At 30.8% G+C, this 27572-nt stretch overlaps 2 protein-coding genes across 6 annotated transcripts; one reads left to right on the top strand and one right to left on the bottom strand.

Moving 5' to 3' along the window:
- Window positions 1-455: 455 nt before the first annotated feature.
- LOC111635026 (beta-1,3-galactosyltransferase 5-like) lies at window positions 456-18882 on the bottom strand. Of its 4 annotated transcripts, none has more exons than XM_023379871.1 (2): window positions 18444-18882; window positions 456-1796 (listed from the first exon to the last, which is right to left on the bottom strand). In XM_023379871.1, exon 2 carries the CDS (start codon window positions 1786-1788, stop codon window positions 724-726), a length of 1065 nt encoding a protein of 354 aa, XP_023235639.1. In that variant the 5' UTR covers window positions 1789-1796; window positions 18444-18882; the 3' UTR covers window positions 456-723. The 4 variants fall into 4 exon arrangements, with proteins under 4 accessions (XP_023235639.1, XP_023235641.1, XP_023235640.1 ...); XM_023379873.1 differs by lacking the exon at window positions 18444-18882 and adding an exon at window positions 7180-7642; XM_023379872.1 differs by lacking the exon at window positions 18444-18882 and adding an exon at window positions 4663-5118.
- On the top strand, window positions 15938-27313 carry LOC111635025 (solute carrier family 13 member 5-like). 2 transcript variants are annotated; one of them, XR_002758328.1, is made up of 13 exons: window positions 15938-16205; window positions 16295-16444; window positions 16519-16634; window positions 16704-16912; window positions 19682-19937; window positions 20021-20155; window positions 20239-20358; window positions 20429-20497; window positions 20571-20696; window positions 26258-26435; window positions 26539-26695; window positions 26782-26919; window positions 27001-27142. XR_002758328.1 is itself a non-coding variant. In XM_023379869.1 (13 exons), exons 1-13 carry the CDS (start codon window positions 16068-16070, stop codon window positions 27130-27132), a joined length of 1929 nt encoding a protein of 642 aa, XP_023235637.1. In that variant the 5' UTR covers window positions 15939-16067; the 3' UTR covers window positions 27133-27313. The 2 variants fall into 2 exon arrangements, 1 of the variants encoding a protein (XP_023235637.1); XM_023379869.1 differs by having other exon boundaries at window positions 15939-16205; window positions 26539-26700; window positions 27001-27313.
- The last annotated feature ends 259 nt before the right edge of the window (window positions 27314-27572 follow it).

Below are 27572 nucleotides of genomic sequence, written 5' to 3'. Positions count from 1 at the left end.
CTCACATAAAGCTTAATGCAGTTATATTTTGAAACAGTTTCACAATGCTTTTAAATTGGGACAAAATAATCCAAGAAAAAGTAGATTGTATTTCAGAACAGAAATGTCAGTTTTCAATCAATCAAATATTCTAGAATAAACATTTATTTAAACAGTAAATTAATACTGTACTTCAATAGTTATAATTACTTTCAAATATTTTCAGTACAGTTTAGGATAAATATTAAAAATTCAGCAAGCATTATAAGCTAGTGAATATGTATTTTATACATAAAGAAGAATGATTTTTGATATATTTTTTAAAAAGATTTTGATCATATTTCAAATTAGTGTGTTTTTTTAAAGATTGTGAAAAGCATAGTACTTAGATGGATTGGTTCTGTAAAGTATCATCACAGCATTAAAATTCTAAATATTTTGTGTATTGCATTAGTTTGAAAGTAAGGAGTTTTATATAAAAACAAAACATATTTATTAACTTAACAATTTCATGTTTTTATACAAGTATATGAAAGAGTATATACATAAAATGTACATATTATGACTGGAAAAGTGTGTGTTTTTTTTTAATTATACAAGTCTCTCTGTGTTGTACAGACATCAAAATGTAGTTTGCACCACCAGAATTTTTTACGATATTCATATTCATGGAATAAAAATTTATTGTTAAATTTGAAATTTAATTATAAAAAAGTCATCCAGAGAAGGGAAGAAAATTTGGCACTATTGTAAAATCTGTTTGTCTTTGTTCATGTAATAGTGCAAAGTTTTCTTCCACAATGCATTAATTGTAGAAATGTCCATATCTGGATAGCCAAATAAACTAGGAAGACTGAGTTTATCGTCCTCTAGCCACTGAGTTATTTTTTGGTTAGTGATAGCTAATTTATAAGTCAGATCAATATGGTGAATATTCAGTTTTTGAGCTAATATCCCCGATACGTAGACATCATCCACCCAGAAATATGGAACACGGAAGGATTCTATATAAAGGCGAAAAACAACATCGGGTGACGTGACAATGGCCCATCCCGAGCAATACGGTGGATATTTTTGATTTCTATATTCTTTAAACGAAACTCTCCACTTGCTACGTTGGCTTCTCTTTGGATTTGGGGAAGGAATAACAAAACACATCATTAAATTTGGTGATGGAAAATATCCAAATGCTGCGTATAGGTAACTAATAAATTGAAATATGTCCACGTAAACGTCATCGTCAGTCTTTAAAATATATTTCACCTGACGGCAAAAATAAGTAACCCATTTAAGTCCCATCACGTGTTTATAAGTGAGATTGCGATAACTGTCCACGAAATTTCCCTGAACTAAATCACCAAAGAGTTGCTGTTCTCTAATTATGCTCTGTTGTAGTTGAAGATCGTTTACAGTACCAAGCATAAACACTAAACGGACAGATTTGCCAGCCACGGTACGATCTTTTCCCCACGTGGAGCGTATGGTCGCTCTTCTCTGAAAGTGAGTCGGAGAACTGTGCACAAATATAATAAGAAATAATTTAGGTTGATCATCGCATTTACGGCTGTTGAGCAAAAATTTAAATCCTTTGTAGTCTATTAACGTATCAAAATCCGTTGTAAGATTAATATAAGTTAAATTATAATTCTCGTAAGATTTTTTCCACCAATGTATGCTAGGAAGAGGCTTGGGTTGAGACGTCGGGTTAAACTGTTGTATGTACCATATACTGTTGATAATATAGACTATGATAAAAATAATTAAGATATGCCAAGAACTGAAGTGACGTTTTCTATCAGGTGGCTTCATTTCAAAATCTGTTAGAGGAAACACACACAAAGTTACTTAATTTAAAAAAAATAACGAATTTTTTTAAATGATGATAAAAAAATAATATATAGTTTGTAATAATACACTTACCGCGATTTTTAATTTTAAACCAGAATAAGATAATTAAATTCTTAAAAACATTACAAAAACTTTAAATTTTATAACCAAAAGTCAGGTTGTCGCGTACTTTTTAAATTAAGATTGAATATCCGAAAAAAATGTCACTAAGAGACGTATAATTATATTAAGGAAGAGTTTCCTTTAGTTCTATCTTTATTTTCCGCATATAGATCGACTCGTGTCTCTAACAAAATCTTGTACTAGACTTATCCACTTATTTTCACTTAAAGAACGGCATTTTCTTATATAAAATGATCAAATTTCCTTTTCTTCGACAACGAAACGAAGAAATGAGCCATCTTAATATCAACACCAGTAATAAATAAATAAACTATATAATTTAATATTTTTATTTATTAAATTTAATCACTATTACATAATTAGATACCTTAGTTAATTAGTAACGCGCTAAACGATCGTTAGAATTAAGTACGCTTAAAAGACGAATAGTAAAAGTTTGGCTAAACTGCTATTAGTTAGCCATCGACCGGCTTCCCCCATTTCCGATTTGGAATGGTTCCGGGTGGAAATTGTTATGGTAACCGGACTGGATGCTCCTCTAAATCTAGTTATCACTAAATTTATTTAAAATAAAATCGATATTTTTCTTCGACGTGACGTATAAATCACGTTTGTAGAGTAAAAGACGACACGCTTAAAACACGTCAATCGATAACAACAAAGAAGAGCCGAATGAAAGATGCGACTGCACAAAAATCTTAATTTTATTACTGACGAGAGGACGACGTAAATAATCCGGCGATTATTTAAACGCTCCGATCGATCGTCGTACTTTTCGATAAACTTGCGTAAAAATTCAAATTCCTACCTCTTCGGGCGCTACATTTGGACAAAGCTTCGCAAGTGGGTTACTATTCTTGTCTCTATGCTGCTGCATCACGTGCGCATGCTCACACGCTACTCGACGTCACCGTTTACCGCAAATATGGAAATTTTCGGGAGTAAAAATGTACGTAAGCGCGTGGAAAAAAGTGTTTAGTGTATAATTATTTAATATTTCATAATAAATAAAAGTGACATTTATTTATTTCGTAACTTATTAAAATAGATTCTATATAAACAACCACTCTGAAAATATTGTTTTGTGTTTTAACATGCGTTTTCGTTTCTATTATTAAAAATTATTTAACTTAAAATTTGCATTAATAATTCTAAATTTACGATTTATAAAAACTCGTCTTTAAGCTGAATTATTAAGCGCAACGTTTATTATCGTCGTCACATTGGTGCAAATTGTATCTTCCTCGGAGGATTCTGAGACGATGACATTTGAATAAATTGATAATTATAATCGGAACTGACGTTTGTCACAGTATAAACCGATGATATTTACGCGAATTTAATGTAGAAGTGCATCGATCAGTGCTTGTTTGTTGTATTCGTTTTATTTAAATAAATAGATTTATTAAATAATATCAACAAATTCGATTTATTGTTATGAAATATCAAAGAAAATTGGGATCCATATTTATTATTTTGCAAGATTTAAACTTTATTCAAATTTACTGAATGAGAATTTTGCTGAGTTGTTCGGTTAAATTGCTTTTATACGAGTAAAAATATTTTAATTAGCGCAAAATGTAAAAGTGCAGAGCGAAGTATTGTTTTATAATTATGTTTATAAGATTCCATATTTTTTATAGTTTAAATTAATAAGTTATACTTTGAGAATGATAAGAATTTCGAAGTTTTTTCCTAAATATATATTTAAAAAAAACTCTCGTATAGTTAAAATTACGCGTTAAAGAATAACGTAACCGGGGTGTCTGGCCCCCTTACCGTTGTAAATAAATAAATTAAGAAAAAGACAAACAAGTAGGGTAACATATTTGAATGTTACAAACGCACTTATACGCGTGTATATACTATACAATGCCAAAGAATTTAGTCTACCCTTCATCCGAGGCTACTAATGGCAGTGAGTGGCACCTTCTAATTCGGCCCCTTAATATCAGTTCTAGTTACGCTACTGACTGCATTCTTGTCTTCTGATTTGTTTTCAATAAAGGAGCGAAGAAATCTATTTTATTTTAATTTACAGTTTAAAATTTTTTATTAATTTTCTGAGTANCAAAATCTTGTACTAGACTTATCCACTTATTTTCACTTAAAGAACGGCATTTTCTTATATAAAATGATCAAATTTCCTTTTCTTCGACAACGAAACGAAGAAATGAGCCATCTTAATATCAACACCAGTAATAAATAAATAAACTATATAATTTAATATTTTTATTTATTAAATTTAATCACTATTACATAATTAGATACCTTAGTTAATTAGTAACGCGCTAAACGATCGTTAGAATTAAGTACGCTTAAAAGACGAATAGTAAAAGTTTGGCTAAACTGCTATTAGTTAGCCATCGACCGGCTTCCCCCATTTCCGATTTGGAATGGTTCCGGGTGGAAATTGTTATGGTAACCGGACTGGATGCTCCTCTAAATCTAGTTATCACTAAATTTATTTAAAATAAAATCGATATTTTTCTTCGACGTGACGTATAAATCACGTTTGTAGAGTAAAAGACGACACGCTTAAAACACGTCAATCGATAACAACAAAGAAGAGCCGAATGAAAGATGCGACTGCACAAAAATCTTAATTTTATTACTGACGAGAGGACGACGTAAATAATCCGGCGATTATTTAAACGCTCCGATCGATCGTCGTACTTTTCGATAAACTTGCGTAAAAATTCAAATTCCTACCTCTTCGGGCGCTACATTTGGACAAAGCTTCGCAAGTGGGTTACTATTCTTGTCTCTATGCTGCTGCATCACGTGCGCATGCTCACACGCTACTCGACGTCACCGTTTACCGCAAATATGGAAATTTTCGGGAGTAAAAATGTACGTAAGCGCGTGGAAAAAAGTGTTTAGTGTATAATTATTTAATATTTCATAATAAATAAAAGTGACATTTATTTATTTCGTAACTTATTAAAATAGATTCTATATAAACAACCACTCTGAAAATATTGTTTTGTGTTTTAACATGCGTTTTCGTTTCTATTATTAAAAATTATTTAACTTAAAATTTGCATTAATAATTCTAAATTTACGATTTATAAAAACTCGTCTTTAAGCTGAATTATTAAGCGCAACGTTTATTATCGTCGTCACATTGGTGCAAATTGTATCTTCCTCGGAGGATTCTGAGACGATGACATTTGAATAAATTGATAATTATAATCGGAACTGACGTTTGTCACAGTATAAACCGATGATATTTACGCGAATTTAATGTAGAAGTGCATCGATCAGTGCTTGTTTGTTGTATTCGTTTTATTTAAATAAATAGATTTATTAAATAATATCAACAAATTCGATTTATTGTTATGAAATATCAAAGAAAATTGGGATCCATATTTATTATTTTGCAAGATTTAAACTTTATTCAAATTTACTGAATGAGAATTTTGCTGAGTTGTTCGGTTAAATTGCTTTTATACGAGTAAAAATATTTTAATTAGCGCAAAATGTAAAAGTGCAGAGCGAAGTATTGTTTTATAATTATGTTTATAAGATTCCATATTTTTTATAGTTTAAATTAATAAGTTATACTTTGAGAATGATAAGAATTTCGAAGTTTTTTCCTAAATATATATTTAAAAAAAACTCTCGTATAGTTAAAATTACGCGTTAAAGAATAACGTAACCGGGGTGTCTGGCCCCCTTACCGTTGTAAATAAATAAATTAAGAAAAAGACAAACAAGTAGGGTAACATATTTGAATGTTACAAACGCACTTATACGCGTGTATATACTATACAATGCCAAAGAATTTAGTCTACCCTTCATCCGAGGCTACTAATGGCAGTGAGTGGCACCTTCTAATTCGGCCCCTTAATATCAGTTCTAGTTACGCTACTGACTGCATTCTTGTCTTCTGATTTGTTTTCAATAAAGGAGCGAAGAAATCTATTTTATTTTAATTTACAGTTTAAAATTTTTGTCTAATAATTTAATCGTTAAGCGTTTAATGTTTATTAATTTAAACTGGAATTATATATAAAATATTTGTTTTCTATAAATGTACGCGCCTATAAAGACGGGTATTTTACATATAAACGTGGAAACGAAATAGCGACTCATCGTATCGTAAACAGCGTACGTGAATGGTGTTGGATTAACGGGATTCTCGTCTGTACAAGTGTTTTTCAATTTAAAAGATATAATTCGAAAAGAGATAGGAAATCGAAGGAGCTTTTATAAGTTAATGGAACGTTGATTTGTGTTTGTGATTGTTTGACCGTCACAAATAAAAAGATGGAGATGGGCTTTTAACCCGAACGAATTTTAATTATAACAGCTGTGATTTTTCGTCCGTAATGTCTAAATATTTCTGAAGTAAATCGTTAAAACGATTTAATTTCATAAAGCTATTCGAATTTTCAAGTTTGACAAATTACATAAAATCTAGGAAGTATTATTAAAATTGATATCTAATTACAAGCTATTAAGTGATAAAAATAAAATGAATGATTTCTGTTTTGAATATTTACAAAAGTAAGTGGTACTTCAAACTAAAGAGACTTAATCATACAGTTTTCATCAGTTGTATGATTGATCTACCGGGATTTCTCCGATAACCTTGAAATATACAAATGATATATACCGTACAGTACATTCCAATATATTTTAAAATAGGATTTGCTATTACCAAAATGGAAATAGGATACAAAATAGAAATCCTGTATATATAAAAAAATTGAGGGGAAAATATCGACGTAACGTAATTGATAGATCGTCCTATTACTTGATTTTCTAAAACGAAATTTTTATTATTTTTGTATTACGTATATTTTTAGCTTCAAGAAAGCTTTTTAGACCTAAAATAGCATGAATTTAATCAATGTTAATTGTAATAAAATGTAAACAAATTCATCGTTCTTGTTTTTTAATGTTTAATAGATTTGTATTCGTGTTAAAACATTAAAATAAACACATTTACAATAATATGTAAATGTTATTGTTATAATGAAAATAACAACAATGAGAAATTAGCGTACTTTGTAACCATAAAACAAATAATGAACTATGATAATAGAGTTAAAGTGTAATGTTAGTCATTAACTGTAACAATTACATTAAGTGTTTATTGAACCATCGCATTTAGTATTAATTAGAGTATCATGCATATTATATATGATAGGCAATTAACGAAATCATCGAGTGTCTAATATCATATGAAAAAACAATTAAGTTCAATTACAATAAACATACCTTTAACGGGCGATTTATAAGTGATATATCTCCCCAATATTTTTACCGGTAAACTGGCCCCCAAGATGCGTATTTTATTTTATACAGTCACAGAATATGATCTATGTTAGTATCATTTAAGTGCACGAACATAAATGCATACATCCCACTTGTGGCAAACACGTGTTAACACATCTGATGTTAAGCTGTGTATTACAAGTGCGTTTTATGTGGAGAATTTTGAATCGTCTCGTATAAAACTAGAATTATTACATTAATATTTTCTTTTAAAAAACAATTTAATAGATGCGGGAATATATTAGCTGTCATAAAACAATTTTTCGTTCAAAAAAACTCGTGATGAGATCGTATCGTTATGGATAACGTTAATGGCCTAAAAATGTCTTATTGAAAATCGCTTTGTTTTTACTGAAGTTTAAAATATGACATTTCGAAATAGGAATAATAAAGTTTAAAAACCGTGAAAATTAAATTAAAATTCGAATTATTCAAATATTAAAGAAAGTAAAAACGCGTAAGGGATTTTACTTTTGTTTATATAAATAGACTATACGTCATCGCGCTTCGAAGTTTTAATATCACTTAAATCAGACTTATATGAAATATGCATCTGAAATAAGAATAACGATATAACTTAACATCAATAATATTATTTATGTCATTGCGATTGTTTCTGCTTTGTTTCGGGTAATCTGAAAAAAAAATTTGTGGCCATTGCCTCTATTACTAACAATTTAATCTTTGTAACGAATTGTTTTGTCTATCTAATTGTTTTGTATTTATTTAACTAATGCTTAGTAATAGAATATTTCGATTTGATTCGGTTTGAAAATGTGTCTAGAGTCCATTGCAGCGTGTTTAAGGAAGGTGGCTCTATAAACATAGAGCCTTAAAAATTAGCCTTAAAAATCTTTATTTATATATTTTATTCCAATTAATTGTCCATTACATAATTGACTTTTATTCACAATATCGATATACAGAAGTAAGTCGATGTTACTATATACAATAGAATCTCCTTATGTGACTCTTACGTCGGAGGTGCCCAAGTTAGGATCGACACCACTCCGCCTTCAGATGCACGGAATCTTCCGGATAAATAACGCACTCCACTACTCATTTAGCCATAAAACAATAAATATTTATTTTTCGAGCAAATAAAAATTTACAAAGAAAATAGAAATAGAGGTAAAGTCTTTATGCGCGCCTTTACGAGAGGTTTACAACCACGTACGCCAGTCGATAAATACCTGAATCTGTGATACTCTCTCTGGTCGGCTTGGACGACGTAAAGAGAAGGCGTGAATCCAAAAGTTCGTAATGATAATATCCTTCACGGGTTTCAATCGAATGCTCGTTAGTTCGGAGCGGCTAAGGCTGGGTGGAAATGGCGGGAACTAGAGAAGATCGGCGGTAAAGCACGGTGGGGGTAAGTACACACTTCAAAAATGGGAGGAGAAAGTTTGAAGTGTGAAGGGGTGACATTTCCTCTTTCTTTTTATTCGGAGTCCTTCTCCTGCTATTGTGATGCCAAAATTTGGTAAGTGGTGTAGGGAGCTGGCAGCTAGTCCGATTTCCGATTTTTAGTGAGAATTCCTTCTGTGAGTAGTTTTTATCGGAACATGTGTCCTTTACACTTTTTCTTCAAGAAATTGAATTTAATTAAAATATATATATATACTATTTACTCCCACTTTGAAAAAAACATTTAATTAGAAGCCTTTTAACAAATAAGCAGCTTCCTGAAATGAAAAATCATCGAATAAACCTGCATGCATCATCTAATATACTTTAAGTTACTATTTATTAAAAGTTTTATCTCTCGTTTATCGACTTTAATTTTAAAAATGTTGTTCATAAAATCTACTCTCCTGTTAATAAAGTATCCATTTTGTTAAAGATAATCCATTTTTAAATAGTTTTTTAACGTTTGCAAAGCGTATAATTTTGTTACCTTCGAGCCTCGGCTACGAGATTTTTTCTTCATATTATCATTAGTACAGGTACATTAAAAAAGTGAGCACGTATGATTTAAAAAATAACATTATAAATTATTGAATAAGTTTAATAATATTAAAGTATAATGTATGATAGATTGTAAAATAGCAAGTAAGTTTGTAAACGATGAAAATGTATTAATAATTTATACAAAAAATTTATCGATATGTTTGATTATAAACATAAATACCAGATAAAAGTGGACAGACGTTTATTTCGTAAGAAATTATAAAATTATGCAAGAAATATTGGAAAATACCTGATAAAACTAGGATACATTATAAGCTATTGTAATTTATTGAAAATGTAACAGATCACATTAAAAAATAAAGTAATAAGAATCAATGCATGACTTGTTGATTGTTTAATTATCAAATTATAATTTATATTTGAAAACGCTCGTATTTAACTCATATCTAAAATATTGTTGAATGATATTAAGTGTCTTACAAAGAAAAAAGTGATGCATTTGAAAAATAATTGTGAAGAAAGATATTATTAATACATCGCGCTTTACAAAAACTGATTATTTTACATAGTGTTATTTTGCACTAAATTATTAACTTGTTAAATATTATATTATATTATTTATATTTAATTGATAAACAAACTAAAAATTATACGTTGTAACAAAAAAGTAATAACGATAAAAAATTACAAAATCGTAAAAGAATGATAACAACAACCATAAGGTTTATAGCCAGTATTTTGGCTAAATAATTAGATTAATGGATGAATAATAGACATTGAAGTTGGTGAAAAAGTGTGTGACAATTTTTACACTAATGCAGCAGTGCAACCAGGGCCACAAGTGGATGTGTAGGGTGTGCACCGCATGGGAGCGCCAAGACATTCCTAATTAAATGCCTGGTTTAAATTATGAAATAATAAAACATAGAACAAACATTTATATTAAAAAAGCAAAATTGCGAGTTCTAACGATCCAAGTATATTATTTATATGATTGATATTTATCAACATATATAAGTATTTCATGATGAAGCGTGTCACGAAAATGAGTTTTTCGTCTAGAGAGGAATAAACTTGTACGGAATAATATATAAAAAGTTGCCAGATATTCATATCATCCACACACAACTCAAAAGAGTTTCGAAAGTAATAAAAAAATAGAATTCACGATACAGCCTATTTGCACTAGGCCTAATTCGTAAGGAGCTGAAATATATACAAAAATTTTAAACTTTATTCATTTAACACAATAATTTGTATCCAATTGATGAGTATAAACTGTGTAAATCCACGATTTCTCAATAATATTTTATGATAATTTTATGATAAGCATTGAAAATGATCATTTCTTCTACATGTTTCATATTATTTCATATTAATTTAACTAAAAGTATGAAGAAAATTTTAATACAAAATCGAAAAGTTAATTTATTAATTTCAAACAATTTTTTTATTGTTCAGAAATTTAACGAAATATATCGGGTCGAAAAATCTNATTTTCTTTGTTATTGTAAATAAATTTAATATCGAAAGCAGAAAAAAATATTTAAATTTATATTATATTATATTATTTATATTTAATTGATAAACAAACTAAAAATTATACGTTGTAACAAAAAAGTAATAACGATAAAAAATTACAAAATCGTAAAAGAATGATAACAACAACCATAAGGTTTATAGCCAGTATTTTGGCTAAATAATTAGATTAATGGATGAATAATAGACATTGAAGTTGGTGAAAAAGTGTGTGACAATTTTTACACTAATGCAGCAGTGCAACCAGGGCCACAAGTGGATGTGTAGGGTGTGCACCGCATGGGAGCGCCAAGACATTCCTAATTAAATGCCTGGTTTAAATTATGAAATAATAAAACATAGAACAAACATTTATATTAAAAAAGCAAAATTGCGAGTTCTAACGATCCAAGTATATTATTTATATGATTGATATTTATCAACATATATAAGTATTTCATGATGAAGCGTGTCACGAAAATGAGTTTTTCGTCTAGAGAGGAATAAACTTGTACGGAATAATATATAAAAAGTTGCCAGATATTCATATCATCCACACACAACTCAAAAGAGTTTCGAAAGTAATAAAAAAATAGAATTCACGATACAGCCTATTTGCACTAGGCCTAATTCGTAAGGAGCTGAAATATATACAAAAATTTTAAACTTTATTCATTTAACACAATAATTTGTATCCAATTGATGAGTATAAACTGTGTAAATCCACGATTTCTCAATAATATTTTATGATAAGCATTCAAAATGATCATTTCTTCTACGTGTTTCATATTATTTCATATTAATTTAACTAAAAGTATGAAAAAAATTTTAATACAAAATCGAAAAGTTAATTTATTAATTTCAAACAATTTTTTTAATTATTTAGAAATTTAACGAAAATATATGTAACTAGCAGGTAGGCCCGGTGTTGCTCGGGCAAAAGTAAAGATTAAGATTAATACGTTATAGTCAACCTTACCCGTTTTCACAGAATGCAAGAATTGGGTCCCCCTGTTTCCGGACTAATTAGAGAATTTTTAGATGGGTCTAAAAATATGTTCGATTTCCCACAAAAACGAAAAAAACTGCATCTGCGTCTTGCACGTCGCTTTCTCTTAACACTTCCATTGTTAAAACTTTCATTGTTGACACTTCCATTCTTAATACTTCCATTGTTGATATTTTCATTGCTACTTAACACTTCCATTGTCGAAACCTTAATCTTGTCTCTCTCTCCCCCGGGGGGGATTTCGAAAAATCCCTTCTTAGTGTGCGTTTTTGTGACGTATCCTAACTGTGTACCAAATTTCAACTTTCAACTCCTAACCGTTTGGGCTCTGCTCTTATCATCATTATTATTATTATTATCAACCCGTCTCGATTATATATTAGATTTGTTAATAGCATAAAACATTTTGGCATAATTGGTTTCATTTACTTATTAACTAAGTAGTAATACTAACATAAAAATTATTTTTCGATTTAGTTCACGAACGTCTACTTTGATGACAGAATTTCTTATAACAATATATTATTGCTTGAATTAAAAGTTACAGTCTCTAATAATCCGTATTAACAGCCCAATCTGAGAAGATTGTATAATTGAATATGAATTTTCCCCAACTTACAACCATCATCAATTCTATCATCAAGCATATTAATGCCACAATAATTCCTGGCTTTGCCTAAATAAAAAGAAGCTATCTATAACATTAAATTCGAATGATTGATTCATAAATTCTACATGGCACGTTCAAAATGTTTGCGGAAAAGATTTTTATTGTCTTTTTTATTGATTCTATATATATTCAGACTACATTGCCCTTAAATGTATGTTCCTGCATACTTTATCCAGAGGTCATACAGTTTTTGAAAACGTCCTGTAACCCGTCATTCGAGACTAGTTGATATATGCATTTTTCGTAGCGGCGATCATATCATTTGAGTTGACGAATTTTCGGCTTTCCATGTGAGTTTTTATGCAGGAAAAAAGCTGGAAATCATGTGGAACAAAGTCCGATGAGTACGGGGCATGTATAAAGACACGATGGAATGCTTACTCAAGTATCTTCTGTACAAGTTGAGATCGATGAACTTGAGTTATCACGTTGCTGTACCCAGTTTTGCAAAGCTCAAAGTTAAGACTTTTTTACCTGAATTGTACGTCTAAATTTTTTGATAAATACGTGAGGCAATCAAGCAAAGACATCAACTTTCGGCTTGGTGAAACTGGGTGCTGTAACACGATAACTCAAGCTCATCGATCTCAACTTATATAGAAGATATTTGAGTAAACATTTCATCAAAGTCCTTCCACCTGTCCCATATTCACCAGACCTTTGTTTCATGTGATTTCCACTTCTCTACCAGCAAGAAAACACGCATGAAAGACCAAAAATTCGTCAACGCAGATGAAGTGATTTAATCTACAAAAAATGCACTTCAGATGGTCGCGAATGAGGAGTTCCGGGCGTTTTCGAAAATCTATACGACCGCTGGATGAATTATGTTGCTGCAAAAGATGAATACTTTAAGGATAAAGTATAAATATACAGGATGTCCCGTCAAGACCACATAAACTCTGCAGATCGAGAAATCTTCGCTCGAAGTACATAAAAAAATGACCTAAGAACTCTACGACCCACAGTTTTCGAGAAAAATGAGAACGAAAAAGTATTACATTATATTCGGTGCACGAAACATCAGCTTTCCCGATAATAACCGGATTTTATTCAAACTCCGAGCTCTGTCGTTCTGCAGGTCATATGCGGTCTTGATGAGACAACTTGTATGTAAAGTAACTAAAAGGCCATAAAGGCCATAAAAATCTTTTTCGCGAACTTTTCGAACGTACCACGTATATTATGACTAGACAGCGGACGTACTGTACGTGGTATAGGCCCTCAAAAGTGGCGTTTTAGGCGCTTAAAATAAAGCTTTTAAATTGCGCTTTATAAACAAAAAATAGGCGGTCAAAATTTGCACAATGAACAATTAACCTACTTATTAGAACAATGAATTTTTTTATTTAACATATGTATTCCAAACAAAAATGCACGTATTCAGAATGATGCAAACACAAAAGTAAACAAACAATTATCTTTGCAATTTTTATTCGCTGTTTCCCATAGTTAGCTTCATAATATATTACTGTACAAGCACTTTTTCCAAATTTTTAATAGAAAAGTTGCAACATTTGTCACTGAGAATTAATTTATATGCAGAGAAAGAGTATATTTTAACCTTGGAAGAAGATGAACTGGGAATTCACTTTCAGTTTTGCTCTTCTTTCCTGCCAAAATATCAACCACAACAAACAAGCACTTTAATCCGAATCTCTTTTGAAGCACTGCTTTCAACTCTTTCTTCACTTTTTTGCAGCAGTGCCTGGTGCATCACAAAGTTTCTGCTTTGCTCTGTTGTGGAGATCAATTTGTTCATATATAGGTTCCCACTACTCTCAAGAGCAGTAATAGTATCTGCAATGAATGTGAAATAACACTTGATGTACTGTACATCAACTTGTTCTGAACATAAATGTCATTCAAAATTTTCTTTGTTTTAGTTACACAAACTGCATTGTTCGCTAAAGTGGCCAGAAGTTTTTTGATATCGAAGAAAAATTCACTGTAGTAGTTAGTAGAAAATCTTAGCCATGAATATGCTAAGGGAAAAATAGGCATTTGCCTAAAATCCGCTGTCTAAACATGAGAAATAAAGAATATCATTAGATAAGTTAATAAGATTAATAAATAAAGCATATCGTTGGATATGCTTTATTTCTCATTTAAAATAAATACTTTAAATAAAAGTATTTATTTTAAAATATTTGATATAGTTTTAATTTTATTACTATAAAATTGCATCAGGGGGTGTAATTTATTTCCGTTATAAATATAAGTAATGAATAATAATAAAAAAAATAAATCTGTCTGATTGCATTTTCAGGAAAAAAATGAAACTTAAGCAGTTTAATTTAAGAATTAAAGTAAATCTTTGCGGAAAATGAAACGAAATATTAATAAAAACTTTTTAAAAACATGAAAACAGACTAAACTTTGTTTTAGGCAAAAATAGGCAGAAACATAAAAATAAGCATTTTTAGGCATTATAAAATACCATTATTTCGGTCTAAATGTTCATGAAAAGTGTTCATACAAAATCTTAGTCATGTATATGCCAAGGAAAAAATAAGCATTTGCCTAAAATCCGCTGTCTAGTGATAACACAAAGACTTAAAGACTGCAATAATTGAGAAATGGGAGGAACTCCCATTTTCCATTCAAAAGTTCCCCAGAGTTCAAAAATAATTTTATTAGTTCTTATTAGCTCATTTAAAAAGTGAGGGCCAACACAGAAATCTTAAATGTGTACATCGCAAAGATCTGAATAGTAGTATATTATATTCAAGGATCGTTATGGACATTACTGTATTTATTTATATAATCTTATATAAATTTTAAATTATCAATTTTTAAGTGCAATAATGCAAATTATATAGGGTTCATTGTAAAGTCCTTATACACTAACATGTGAGAGCGACGCTTAACATACAATACGTAGTAATGAATGCAACACAAAAACAGGAAAATGAGAAATACACGCGTTATAATGAAACACGGGAAATGAATGGTAAATACACATTTTACTGTGTTCGATGAGCACAATCGCATTTTACGCTTTCTGTTCATGCTATTCGTGTACATAAGGAATCTTTTGTATTAAATCACTCGTCAACGACTTTGTAATTGACTTATTTTGCGTATCGCGCATCGTTTTCGAGGTAGTAATAGCACGAACTTCGGGGATTTAACTTCAATGGGCGTTAAAACTATTTCATCTTGTAGAGCATACTGTAGTCACTTTTATAACTGTAGTGTACAGTACGTCATATTCATAACTAGCTATCTGCGTTCGTTCGTATAAGAACTTTACTACGCACTGTATGTATTATGTACGATTAATCTGAAAACATTAAAGCTATTATAATTTATACGTGATTTAGACTTTAATATAATTGATATTCGATTTATATATTAATAAAAGTATTGGAATTATAATTAATTTTAACTACATTAATTAGTTAAAATTATTGTAAATTATTTTTATTCTTAACATTATTAAATTTTAAAAATTGAATAAATATTCGGAACAGGCATTCGGTATTTAAACTTTATTTAAAAAGTATTTATTATATTTATTTTGATGGTTGTTTATGAATACAATTGAAAAGCTTAAAAATGTTTAATATAATTTATTTTATTGTTAGATTAAGAAAAATTTAGTCGACCGAAATAAACTTATGCTGATTCTTTAGATCACGTGCTTTCGATTACGTATCCCGAAATTCAAAAAGATTATTCGATTGAAATTACAATTTAGACGTTTTTCGAATAGTCAAAATGCCTAGAAAAGTAAAGAAACCAAAAACGAAACTTAGAAAAGTGGTGCGTACTTGTTGGCCCATTCACAAAATATTCATAATTTGTTTCATACCATTGATTTTAACAATCATTATAATTGTAGGGAACAATTCATTGGTATGTAATTGGTATCTTATTCAAACATTCCTTTTATATAATTTAATATTAAATTTTTACTCGTGATATCTTTATATAAATATTTTCAGGAATCGAGAGGATTATATATTTTCTTTGTAATGGAAATTTTTTGGATATTAGAATTGCTTCCTCTTGCTGTAACTTCATTTTTTCCAATTGTATTATTCCCGTTGCTCGGAATATCGAACTCCGATAGGATATCTCGCATATATATGTCGGTAAGTGCAGTACTGTATGTCCCGACAGTCCTAAATTATGTCGGAGAAATTGATTTTGTGATTTTCTTTGATAGCCATCGAGCGTCTTGTATTTTGTATCCTCACTGTTTGCTGCTGGAATCGATCATTGTAATTTATACAAACGAATAGCATTGACTGTGTTGTTTTATATGAAGATAGATATATCGAGGTATTATTTATTAAATTAAATTTTGTTAGAATAATTTATCTATTTAATATTATATATTTTTATACACAGGACAATGTTAACACTTATGACGACAACAGCAGTTATTTCGATGTGGATTAGTAATACCGTGACTACGACCACAATTGTACCGATTGTCCACGCTATTATTGTAGAACTTGCTAGAGCTAAAATGTTATGTGATGGTAAGAAAATGAATTATGCTCCGAAGAAGAAATTTATTAAAAAGGAAGACAGAAAGAAAAACGTAGATATTACAGGTAAGAAAATTCTTTGAGGATGCCAATATTTTAAAATTAGAAGTCAAAGTTGTCTTTGATTGTTCTATTCAAAATCATGTAACTTTACAAAATATTCAAGAAATTGATTGTACGAAAACTTGTCATTTTATCTTTAAATCGTCGTCACAATAAAACGTAGAATTAAGAGTAATTTATAGCAAATTTAAATCGCGTATTCCCAGTGAAATATCCAATGCTTTATTAATTAAACAATTAAAATTAAAATAAGAACGCAACACTAATAAATACCGGTATGATGCTACCTATAGTGTAGAAAAAATATAGCCTAATGGTAATAAAATGTAATTATAATCGATATTCGTTTTATACTTTTCAATATGATAGGATCCATATCCAACGTTTCTAATGACAGACCTTTCTTCTTATTAATTAGTGGATCGTTAGATGTTGCGATAACTATTGATATTTCTTTTCCATTCTAAGTGGATTTTCTTTCGAGTTCATCATTATAAGCTAAACTGCTTTTCCTCGACATCGAAGACATGTTTAGCGATTTTATTTACTCGCCCCACTTGGGTCTTTCTCATTTTACAGCAAGACATAAATAGAAGAACAAGTCCAATTTTCGATTTATAAATTTAATTTTCATTGAGTCTTGAGATATATGATCCTAATAGCTTCGCACCTAACAATTTGCGAATTTGACGATTATAAATTACAAGAATTTAAATAGACATCGAGATAGTCAGGCGATAAGGCTTTAACCTGCTAATCTTACTCGTTATTTCATATGCAGACCAGAAACTTTTAGGAATTTTTCATTGACGGTTTGTTCAAAATATATCCGGCCTCCTTTCTCATTATTTAGTCGTTTCATTGTGGGCTTGGTTGAATGTATGATGGGACCTGAAAAGGGCCTCTTAAGGCTGCTATACACCATGGGTTAATCCTCAAAGGAGTAACCATGCATGCCTGATTTTGAGTCATTCCTAGATGTGTGGGGGGGAAAATTTAACAGTTTCGGCGAACTGTACCAACCACCCGAGTAGAATCGGCCATATTCTTTAGGTTAATTCCCAAAGGAGTAATCATGCACGCCTGACCTTTATAATTATTGGTAGTTTATGGGGGACAATTTAACAGCTTCGGCGACCTGTACCGACCACCGGAGTAGAATTGAAAAACCATTTGATTTTCCTGGCGCAGTGTCAGACTGCGCAGCCGACCTAAACGTGTGTGAGAACAATGTCTCGTGAATGTTTGGAAGAATTATTTTCTATAACCTTATTAACTTTTATTATTTATAACCTAATAAATTAATTTTTCAGGTTATAAATTATTTTCGGATCAAAAATTTCTCGAGTAAATTAAAATTATAAATAATTTTAATATTTAGAAAACTTCTCAATTCGTTTCTTCCGTTTTCATAAAACATCTCGATACTCTTTATCATTTTCTTCTACNCTACGTATCAGAATTTATATCTATAGATAATTTTCTATATAAGTTTATATATATATATCTTTAAATAACATATATTCATACTTACTCTACGAATGTAGATGCTGTGATAAGGACCGGAAACTAATCGGAACGGGTCGAAAAATCTCAGGAAGTTTTCTGAAGCGGCTTATCTCGAACATGTCGGCAGGAGTTGCTGTGGAAAGTTGAAAAATATCGCCACTATTTCGCCATTTCAAATTATTTATCACTACCAGTTTTACTATTAATTAATGCAGATGCCGGTAGCCTTATCAGTTGGCAGCTGGAAAGCAAAAGTAACACGTTAAACTGTCATTTACGAAGAGATAGTCAGACTTTTGGGTTTCCAATTCGAACGAAACTTGGTGAGAACGTAGCAATAAAACATAAACGTCTCCTTGTCAAAATAATAAGACCCACTTTTCAAGCGTTTCCAAAAAATGGCCTTTGAAAATTTATTGTTTAGCTTATAAGTCTTTGGAAATTTCATATTGAAGGCCGACAATATCCGAGTGAATTCAACGTTAGGCACTGAACTAGACAATGTAGGTTCGAACCCTTGAAATTTTAGTTTAATTTTGTTATTCTTGGAAACCATTAGGCTCCCCTCTGCCAGTGGCGCCCGGGGCAAGCTGCCCCACCCTCTGCTGAGAGGTTTTCTTCGTTTTTGGGCGATAGGAAATTCTGAAGTTCCTCGAGGACAGGCAGCCTCAAAGGATTAACCCATGGTGTATAGCAGCCTTTAGTGCTAAAAAAATGAAAAATGAGACAATAGTTATAACAGAGAAAAGAACAACAAAAGATGTTAGAATTAATTATTATGTTTTTATTTTGAGCCACAATTCATTTCTATCACAAAATTCTATAATATGGATTTTACTTTAATCAACGAAAAAGAGACAGTTTTCATCTTATATTTCCATGAATATAAACTAAACTTATTAATATCTAGAATATAAGTTTACTAATAATATATATATATTAAAAGAGAAAGGAGTTTTGTTAATTAATGATTAATGATTTTATTCCTTTTACACGAAATAGTTAACAATTTATCTAATGATGAATTATCGATTAGGATATTCTGCCAAGGTTGATTGACAACGAAAGTGCAATAAAACTTAATAATAAAATGTTAACATAATATATTTGCATTTGGCCTGAATATCTATTTTAGTTTGCCTAATTAAATAAATATAAATTTAAAACAATGAGTTATTTTTAATATTATTTTAAATGCATAGTGAAAGTAATAAAATTATAAATCGCAAATCTTATTTCTCTTCGATTTAACCACTCGAGTAGAAATTAATGGAAACGATAATAAAGATGAATCAGGAATTGAGAATAAAAGTGAATATAATAGCGAAGATAATAAAATCGAATACGACGATAATGTTAAGGAATCGGATAATAAAGCAGTTAATGAAGATAATGTTTATTTCAATAATGAAGAAATATTAAAACAAGGAGATGAACGTGAAGAAATCAAAGAGATTGAACGAGAAAATGAAAATGTCGAATACGAATTAAGCGAAGAATCGTTGTTTGCTGTAGAAATGTAAAAAAGACACTTCAATTATAAACTTATTTAATAAAAATTAATATAAACCATATAATCAGACAGTTTAATTACTATTTCAGTGAAAAATTGGACGAAGATCTGCAGAGAATGCGAAAAATACTTATGCTAAGTATTTCCATTGCAGCAATTTGTGGAGGAACAAGCACTTTAATCGGCACTTCAACAAATACGATTCTTGTTGATTATTTAAAATAGTAAGTTAATCAGACTCGTGTTTATCATAATGCTATGTAATTGCGTTAAATACGTTTGGCATTTAATTTTGTTTCGTTTTCAGCGAATTTCCAGATTCAAAAGAAGTTAATTTTCTTTCGTGGATGTGTTATCACGTTCCGGTTGTTTTCTTATTCGTTTTACTTATATATCTATATCTATCGAAATATGTCTTAAAATATAAGTAATCATTACTCTTTTTTCTATTTCATATATTCTTAAATTTAGAAATAAATAATCTTAAATTCTTGCAGACGAATTTCTAAAAATGAAGACATAAGGAAAATAATAATTGCCAAATATAAAGAACTGGGTCCGATATCGTAAGAAATTTTGAAATCTTTCAAAATGTGTTCATATTAAAACAACATACTTAGAAGAAAATATTCAAATTAGGTTTCACGAAGTTGCCGTTTTGTCATTATCCGTTGGAGTTGTTATAAGTTGTGTTTCAAAAAGTCCAACGTTTATTTCCGGTTGGCAAGATCTGTTGAATAGTCTTTACAGTGAAGGAAAAAGACTGTAAGTGGTGCACTATTCATTTCTCTTTGATAACTCTATATTTGATTCATTATTATTATTGTATACAGTGGGTGATCGGTTAACGAACATAATCCGTTCCAACACTTTGTTCGCTATCCGAATTGTTCGTTAACCGATTATCGATTTACCATAGGTTTTTATGTGAATTTGATTAATTTGTTCTGAAGACCACAAAAAATAATATATATATACTTTCTTACTACGTTTATTTATATGTAATAATAAAAAAACATATATACACAGTCTTGCATTTTTATTATTCATGCTTTTTCCGTTTGTGGGAGTTAAAGAATGTCTAATGTCGATTGCTTTCCTTTATTCTTTAGGATTTTTCAGAAGTAATTAATAGTATTGTAACTGTAGAGATCCCCAAACTTATTAACCTCAACCTGGTTTCGATGCCATTCTAAGATTGTTGTTCTGACATCCTCCCACTTCTTCAAAAGATAATACTTTTTAAATAGTAGATATCGACATTAATCATCTTTTTCAGAAGAAAACATATCTCGCCGAATTTCTTAGTGTTTTTCACACAAGAGTTTTTGGCGTTCTTCTGTCGTCAGGTCCGTTTCGGGTTCCATTATGAGCTCTTCGATGTTCTTCATTTCTCAGATATGATTTTTGTTACTTCTTTAGCTGCTCGAGTCTTCTCGATTATACGGTATCTTTCTTAGATAAGATTGAACTGCGGCCTACTGTAGACCTGTCCGGCACCATCAGACACCTGCCCACTCTCTACCTTTGCTATTATACTCTCACCTTTCGAAAATAAAAACCGACACAAAACTTAACGAGTGCCCACCCGACAGTGTCACAAATACTATAAAAGAATTCTTCCTGTCAGAAAAATAAAAGGCTGGAATTACAAGAGAGTATTTCAAAGTTCGAGGAATACTATCCGATTAGTATATACCGGGCTAAGCGTCGATGTCGACGTCTCCCGCGCTCCGAAAAGTTTCGGATTGTTCCCTGAAGACAAGGGAAGACCAGCGGTATCCATTATTTTACGTTGCTTCTTCTTGTGTTTGTTCTATGAGGTGTTCGTTGTCCGAACATTAAAATCTTACGCGAAAGTGTTCGTTATCCGATTTGTTCGTTAACCGATCACCCACTGTACTTGTTATAAAATTAAAGAATAAAATAATAAATGGTGTATATCATATATACAAATACAGTATAAACATTTGTAAACCGTATAGTTATATTAAAGCCAACGATTGCCGGATTAGATCGGGCTTATCTAGCCCGATCTAATCCGGCAACAGCTACTATCAATAATTAAAAGCTAAGTAATTTGGCATAGAAGTAGGCGTTAGACTTGCGCTTAAAAGTATAAATAAATCATCACGGTAATTGGCTGCAACTGTCTTGTGATTTTAACATCACTGCCTCTTTTCTCCTCTAGAAGATGCAAGTGATTGCATTATATAAAGTCGACATAAAAGTGGCCCGGGGAAATTAGTATAACTTTTATTCTGGGACTGAATCGTAATATGATGATTAACAATACATTGATCCTAGCTAAAAGTAACATGAAGAATGATTACGAATAAATTGTACATAATGGTCCCTATAGTTATAATATAGTTCGGATATTATAACTAGTCTTCATAGTTTGGACAAATTTTTTTTCAAAACAGACATATAGGCCTAAAATTTATTAAATTCTATAGTAATTTATAATTTCTTAACAACAGAAAATTATAATAGAAGGCTTGCGTCGAATTACGTTGCAAGCGCCAAAATAGCCAAATTGAGATTTTTTATAATGAATTGTGCACTGCAAAACGATGCTTCGAATAGTTTATTTACCATGAAAAAAATCCAGCAACGAATTGGTTAACTTTCTCGGTAACAACGTTTAAAACTGCGTTTGGCACCATCACCATCATTTAAAAACTTTTTATATAATTAATTATTATTAAATAGCAAAAAGCTTAATTTACAGGGTAGGGATGAGTTTCATTTTAAAAAATTGTAAATGCTAATAACGAGTAAAATCGTCATTAAGTCCGATTTCACTCGAGCTATGACACCTGACTTCTATCTCTTACCTGTTGACCTTTACCACCAAAATTTAACAGAAGCGATCTCACTAATATACAAATCTCACCCCTAATCACTAATCTCACTTCTAACTAATCTCATTCTTAATATACAAATCTCACTGCAAAATTTCAGAAATTTTTGACAAAAGACAGGTTAACGAGTGACCGCCCAGCAGTCTAACGAATACTATAAAAAAAAATTTTTCTGTCAGAAAAATAAAAGTCTGGAATTACATGGGAGTATTTCAAAGTTCGAGGAATAAAGAAACAAAGTAGTTGAACAAAATCGTGCCCTCACACACTGATATCCATACACATAAAAAAAATCTTTTTGCATTTCTTGACGTTCCAAAGTCCTCCGAGTTCAAAAATATAAAATTTTGGGAAGTCATTTTTTATCGATTGTCACACTTTCCTTGTGTTATATATAACAACCGGGACAGTAAAATCCGATTAGTTGTTAAAATGAAAAATGTTTTCAACTTATCAACTACACGGAAAAAACGTTACGTGTGCATAAAAAATGGCGGACGAGCAGGCGTTCGCAATCACATCTTCCGAGCTGCAAATGCAAAATTTAGGAAAGCGTCCCTCAAATTGGAATCATAAGAAATCGAAAATGCACAGAAATTGAAAATTAGCTGTAAAGATTTCGAGTGAGGTGAATGGATAAATGTTGCATGCGCCATATTGCAAGCCTTGCAGCATGGGGCTTGCAAAGAAGAATAACATAAAAGACCTCAGTATTTTAGGAAATTTTTTCTGAGCCAAAGCAACTAAAAATTATCTCGGCGATGTTGGTTCAGATTACGTCTGATGACTCTACTATCATTAGAATAAGACGGTCCTACGATTTACAGCCACGAAATGTATTTTCTTTACTGTCGTCGATGAGAAGTCGTGCAAACAATGAAGTTTTGAATCGCTGTAATGGTTCCCAGAACCATTTACACTGTATACACGCAGTTAATCGCTCCCAACGAAAATTGCCAAGAAGAACTTACTCTCTATGTGCAAGTTTCTGAGTTCAGAAAATGCAACTTTTACAAATTTCTAAAGTCTGATGACGAAAGTAATAATACTGACTAAATCTAAATAAAGCATAAATTTACATTTGACAATCTGTACTTTTATTATAGGTAATTTCATGCTCAATGAACGAGAGCTATCACGTCACAGGCAACGTTTTTCCATTAGCATAACTTTTTTAAGTGCCCCAAAGCATGCACTTATAATATGCTGGGTCATAAATAAGAAATAAGAACATCGGTTACAAAAGAAATGTGTAATTTAAAGGCAGAACATCGCATTGAAACCAAAGTAGGGGAAGGTCGAGTAGTACTTATAAAAACACCAGTTAAAACTCATTTTTGTAAGATAAAAGTAGTAATAATTTTTAAAACACTTTTTACAGTCATTATATTTTTACCGAGTTCAATTGTGGAGGGTTGTTTCGGACATGAGAAAAATCTGCAAGAAGAGAATTACTTTTGGTTTCACAAACAACAATTTATTATTAGGCAGAGTTATTGAGAAATTTATAAAAATGCAAATTATAGATCGTAAAACTAAGTTAATACATGATAAGAAAGTAGTATAAATGAGAAAAAAATTATGTCTGAAAATTTAACAATTCGTTTTAATGACAAATGCATTTTGTGTTTACTTTTTTTTTGTTTGTTTGTTTTTGGTAATACAAACGTCACATTCATAAAACATTGTTTCCTTCAAGATCGGCGCAATTTTCGTGAGCCCAATCTTCACAAATCCTACACTGAATCTAGTCTTCTTCAAAGGTTTCACCACATTTAGGTCTATTTGATGTTTTCTTTCTTTGTTTCTTTATTTTCCCCCAGCAGTTTTTTCTTATCTGCATAGATCTTTTTTCCTTCTTTTTTTCCTTTCTTCTACTGTAGTTTACCCATATTCTCCCGTAAAGCAAAAACATTCCGTGAGAATATAATTCTTATCAACCTTAAACTGTTTCCGATACAGCCCGTAACATCTATGGCCCATACAAACCGCAACATATCTGTCCGATAAAACCCGAAACATCATGGAACAAACATTGCTTATCACATGCGCATTAGTAAGCTTAAGGAGATTTCCGGCCTACAAGTTAAAGAACAATTAACGTTGTTTTCAACAATTAAATAAAAAACAACTTATTCTCATTTTCAGGCAAGATATGGCAACCAGAAGTTATCTTCGTTCACTCAAAACACTATTAAAAAAAAACAAATTTTCTGCACGTGTTAACAACACTGCTGATTGACTAAATGTTGCGGAATCTGAACTTTCTTTATTCACCCAACATGCCATTTGCAGCAAGTGTTAGAAACAACGCTTGTCCGATACTAACCGCCGTCCGGACCTACCCGACCTACCTGAAAGTTGCGTGGGTAAACGTTTCATGTGACATATATACGTGCAACTTTTTCTATTACACAGAGTGCTTTATCTTCGTTTTGTAAAGTATTTCACGATAAAAATGACCCAATTTTTTGCAGCAATATCATTCCTACATCGTTAACTAAAATCAGTCATTGTTTCAACTACTCCAGCGCAATTAGGGGTTTTCTGGTTTTTCGCGCTTTTCTGGAAACGCTACTTTGGCGCTTGCAACGTTATTCGACGCAAACGTACAATTTCAATTCTCGAGTATTTTCTATATTCGGAAATCTTTAGTACAGTATATAGAATATAGTAGTATTTACTGTAGACTGTACTTTACTGTCATGAAATTTTTGAACTCATTTTCTTTATAATAAATTTAACTGTATAACCCAGTAACTTTTCCGTATACAGGTCGGCAATCACTTATCCGAAATCCTTGGAACCAGACACTTTTCGGATTTCGGAAAAGTAGTATATTGTATGTACTGTACATAACGAAAACAGGCGCCTGTGAAAGCAAAGATTTCCTAGCGTTTCACTAATTACAGACATGATCGACATAAGCAGCTTTTTTGACATTTTCAGTGTCTTCCAAGTCGAAAAATCACCAAAAAATAACAAATATAAAAATGAACAAAATATCCGTAAGCAGCACAGACAGGTAGAACTTGTATACGTTGTTGCAAACGATCGTTGCAGTGCAGACTAGTTCCGCTCCATGTTCCAGGAAAACTTTCATGGAGCGGAAGCGTAATTAGTCTTTGAGGCTTTTCGGTTTTCGGAATTTCGAATATAGTATAGCTCCGGGAATTTTTCAGGTGATGATCCGTACGGATGTCGTATCTCGTCCCTTAATACCCGGCCGCCCCAATGTGGGCCTGCCGAACCCATATTCCACTCGCTAAGAGGCCCTCTTAGTGACCACAGGATAGAAAAAGTTAGAAAAAAAACTTATTGCATTTTAAGAAAAATTTAGAACTAGAATTTTTCACAATTTTTAATACAATAATGGTAATTATTTTAATAACTAAAAATAATGTCAAATATTTTATATCAGTTATGTAATCGGATAATTTGTTATTAAATATTTTTCAGTGAAGTGAATTTTGTCACTCCTGCAATCTTCTTTTCTCTGTTTCTCTTTTTGATTCCTGCTAAACCGAAACTGAAGAAGAGTCCTCCTTTACTTACCTGGAAAAAAGCACAAAAACACATGAATTGGGACGTTTTGTTTATATTTGGTGGCTCTTTCACTCTTGCGGAAGGCTTGAAGGTTTGTGGTTTCTTAACTGTTTGAAAAAAAAATTATTTTCAAGGAAATTATTTGAGACATTTACAATGTTTAGACGACCAAAATTACAAAAGTATAATTATAGGATTCGGGAGTTATTAAGCTTTTGGGCGATCAACTTAAGATTCTGTCTAACTTTCCAACTGATTTGGTCATGATAATCATCTGTTTACTAGCGATAATATTCACCCAACTGATTACAAATGCAGCAGTGAATACATCTTTCTTGCCAATTATTAAAAGTATAGTATGTAATAATTATATCATCCATAGTTTTAATATTTTATTATAAATTTTTAAATATAGAATTCTATAATATATTTTGTAGGCAATAGCTCTTAAGGTAAATCCGCTATATCTCATGATTCCGTTTACCATATCGTGTTCATTTTCCTTTTCGTTGCCTATGAGTACTCCATCTAATGTTGTTGTTTACAATGCATCAGGAATAAAAACCATCGAAATGGTAAGTTTTACAAAATTCATTAATTAATATTTCAAATTTAATGTTACACGTTGCTTTTTATTTATTTATTTATTTATTTAGGCAAAGCCGGGAATTATTGTGACGATAATATGCCTGATAATAGAATTGTTAATGGTTATAAGTTGGGGAAAATTTATATTTAATTATACAGCCTTTCCAGATTGGGCTGTTAATACGGATTATAGAGATTAATAAAGACTGTAACATTTAATTTAAGCAATAATATTGTTATAAAAATTTTTGTTAATTTGTAAAATTATTCATCAAAGTAGACGTTCATCAACTAAATCAAAAGAGAATTTTCATGTTCGTATTACTACTTAGTTAATAAGTAATTGAAACCAATTATGGCAAAATGTTTTATGCTATTAACAAATTACATATATTTTTGTTAAATTTCTGAATAATTAAGAAATTGTTTGAAATTAATAAATTAACTTTTCGATTTTGTATTAAAATTTTCTTCATACTTTTAGTTAAATTAATATGAAATAATATGAAACACGTAGAAGAAATGATCATTTTCAATGCTTATCATAAAATATTATTGAGAAATCGTGGATTTACACTGTTTATACTCATCAATTGAATACAAATTATTGTGTTAAATGAATAAAGTTTAAAGTTTTTTT

Source organism: Centruroides sculpturatus, unplaced genomic scaffold (genome assembly GCF_000671375.1).
Source record: "Centruroides sculpturatus isolate CEXI.00-Female unplaced genomic scaffold, Cexi_2.0 scaffold876, whole genome shotgun sequence".
Classification (NCBI taxonomy): Eukaryota; Metazoa; Arthropoda; class Arachnida; order Scorpiones; family Buthidae; genus Centruroides; species Centruroides sculpturatus.
This window is presented reverse-complemented; position numbering and strand designations above follow the sequence as displayed.

Excerpts from the sequence above, each read along its gene's own strand:
- LOC111635026 (XM_023379871.1), bottom strand. The coding sequence starts at position 1,788 with ATGAAGCCACCTGATAGAAAACGTCACTTCAGTTCTTGGCATATCTTA.
- LOC111635025 (XM_023379869.1), top strand. The coding sequence starts at position 16,068 with ATGCCTAGAAAAGTAAAGAAACCAAAAACGAAACTTAGAAAAGTGGTG. Across the intron at positions 20,359-20,428 it reads AAATATGTCTTAAAATATAA|ACGAATTTCTAAAAATGAAG; the intron begins GTAATCATTACT and ends AAATTCTTGCAG. Across the intron at positions 26,436-26,538 it reads CTCTTGCGGAAGGCTTGAAG|GATTCGGGAGTTATTAAGCT; the intron begins GTTTGTGGTTTC and ends GTATAATTATAG.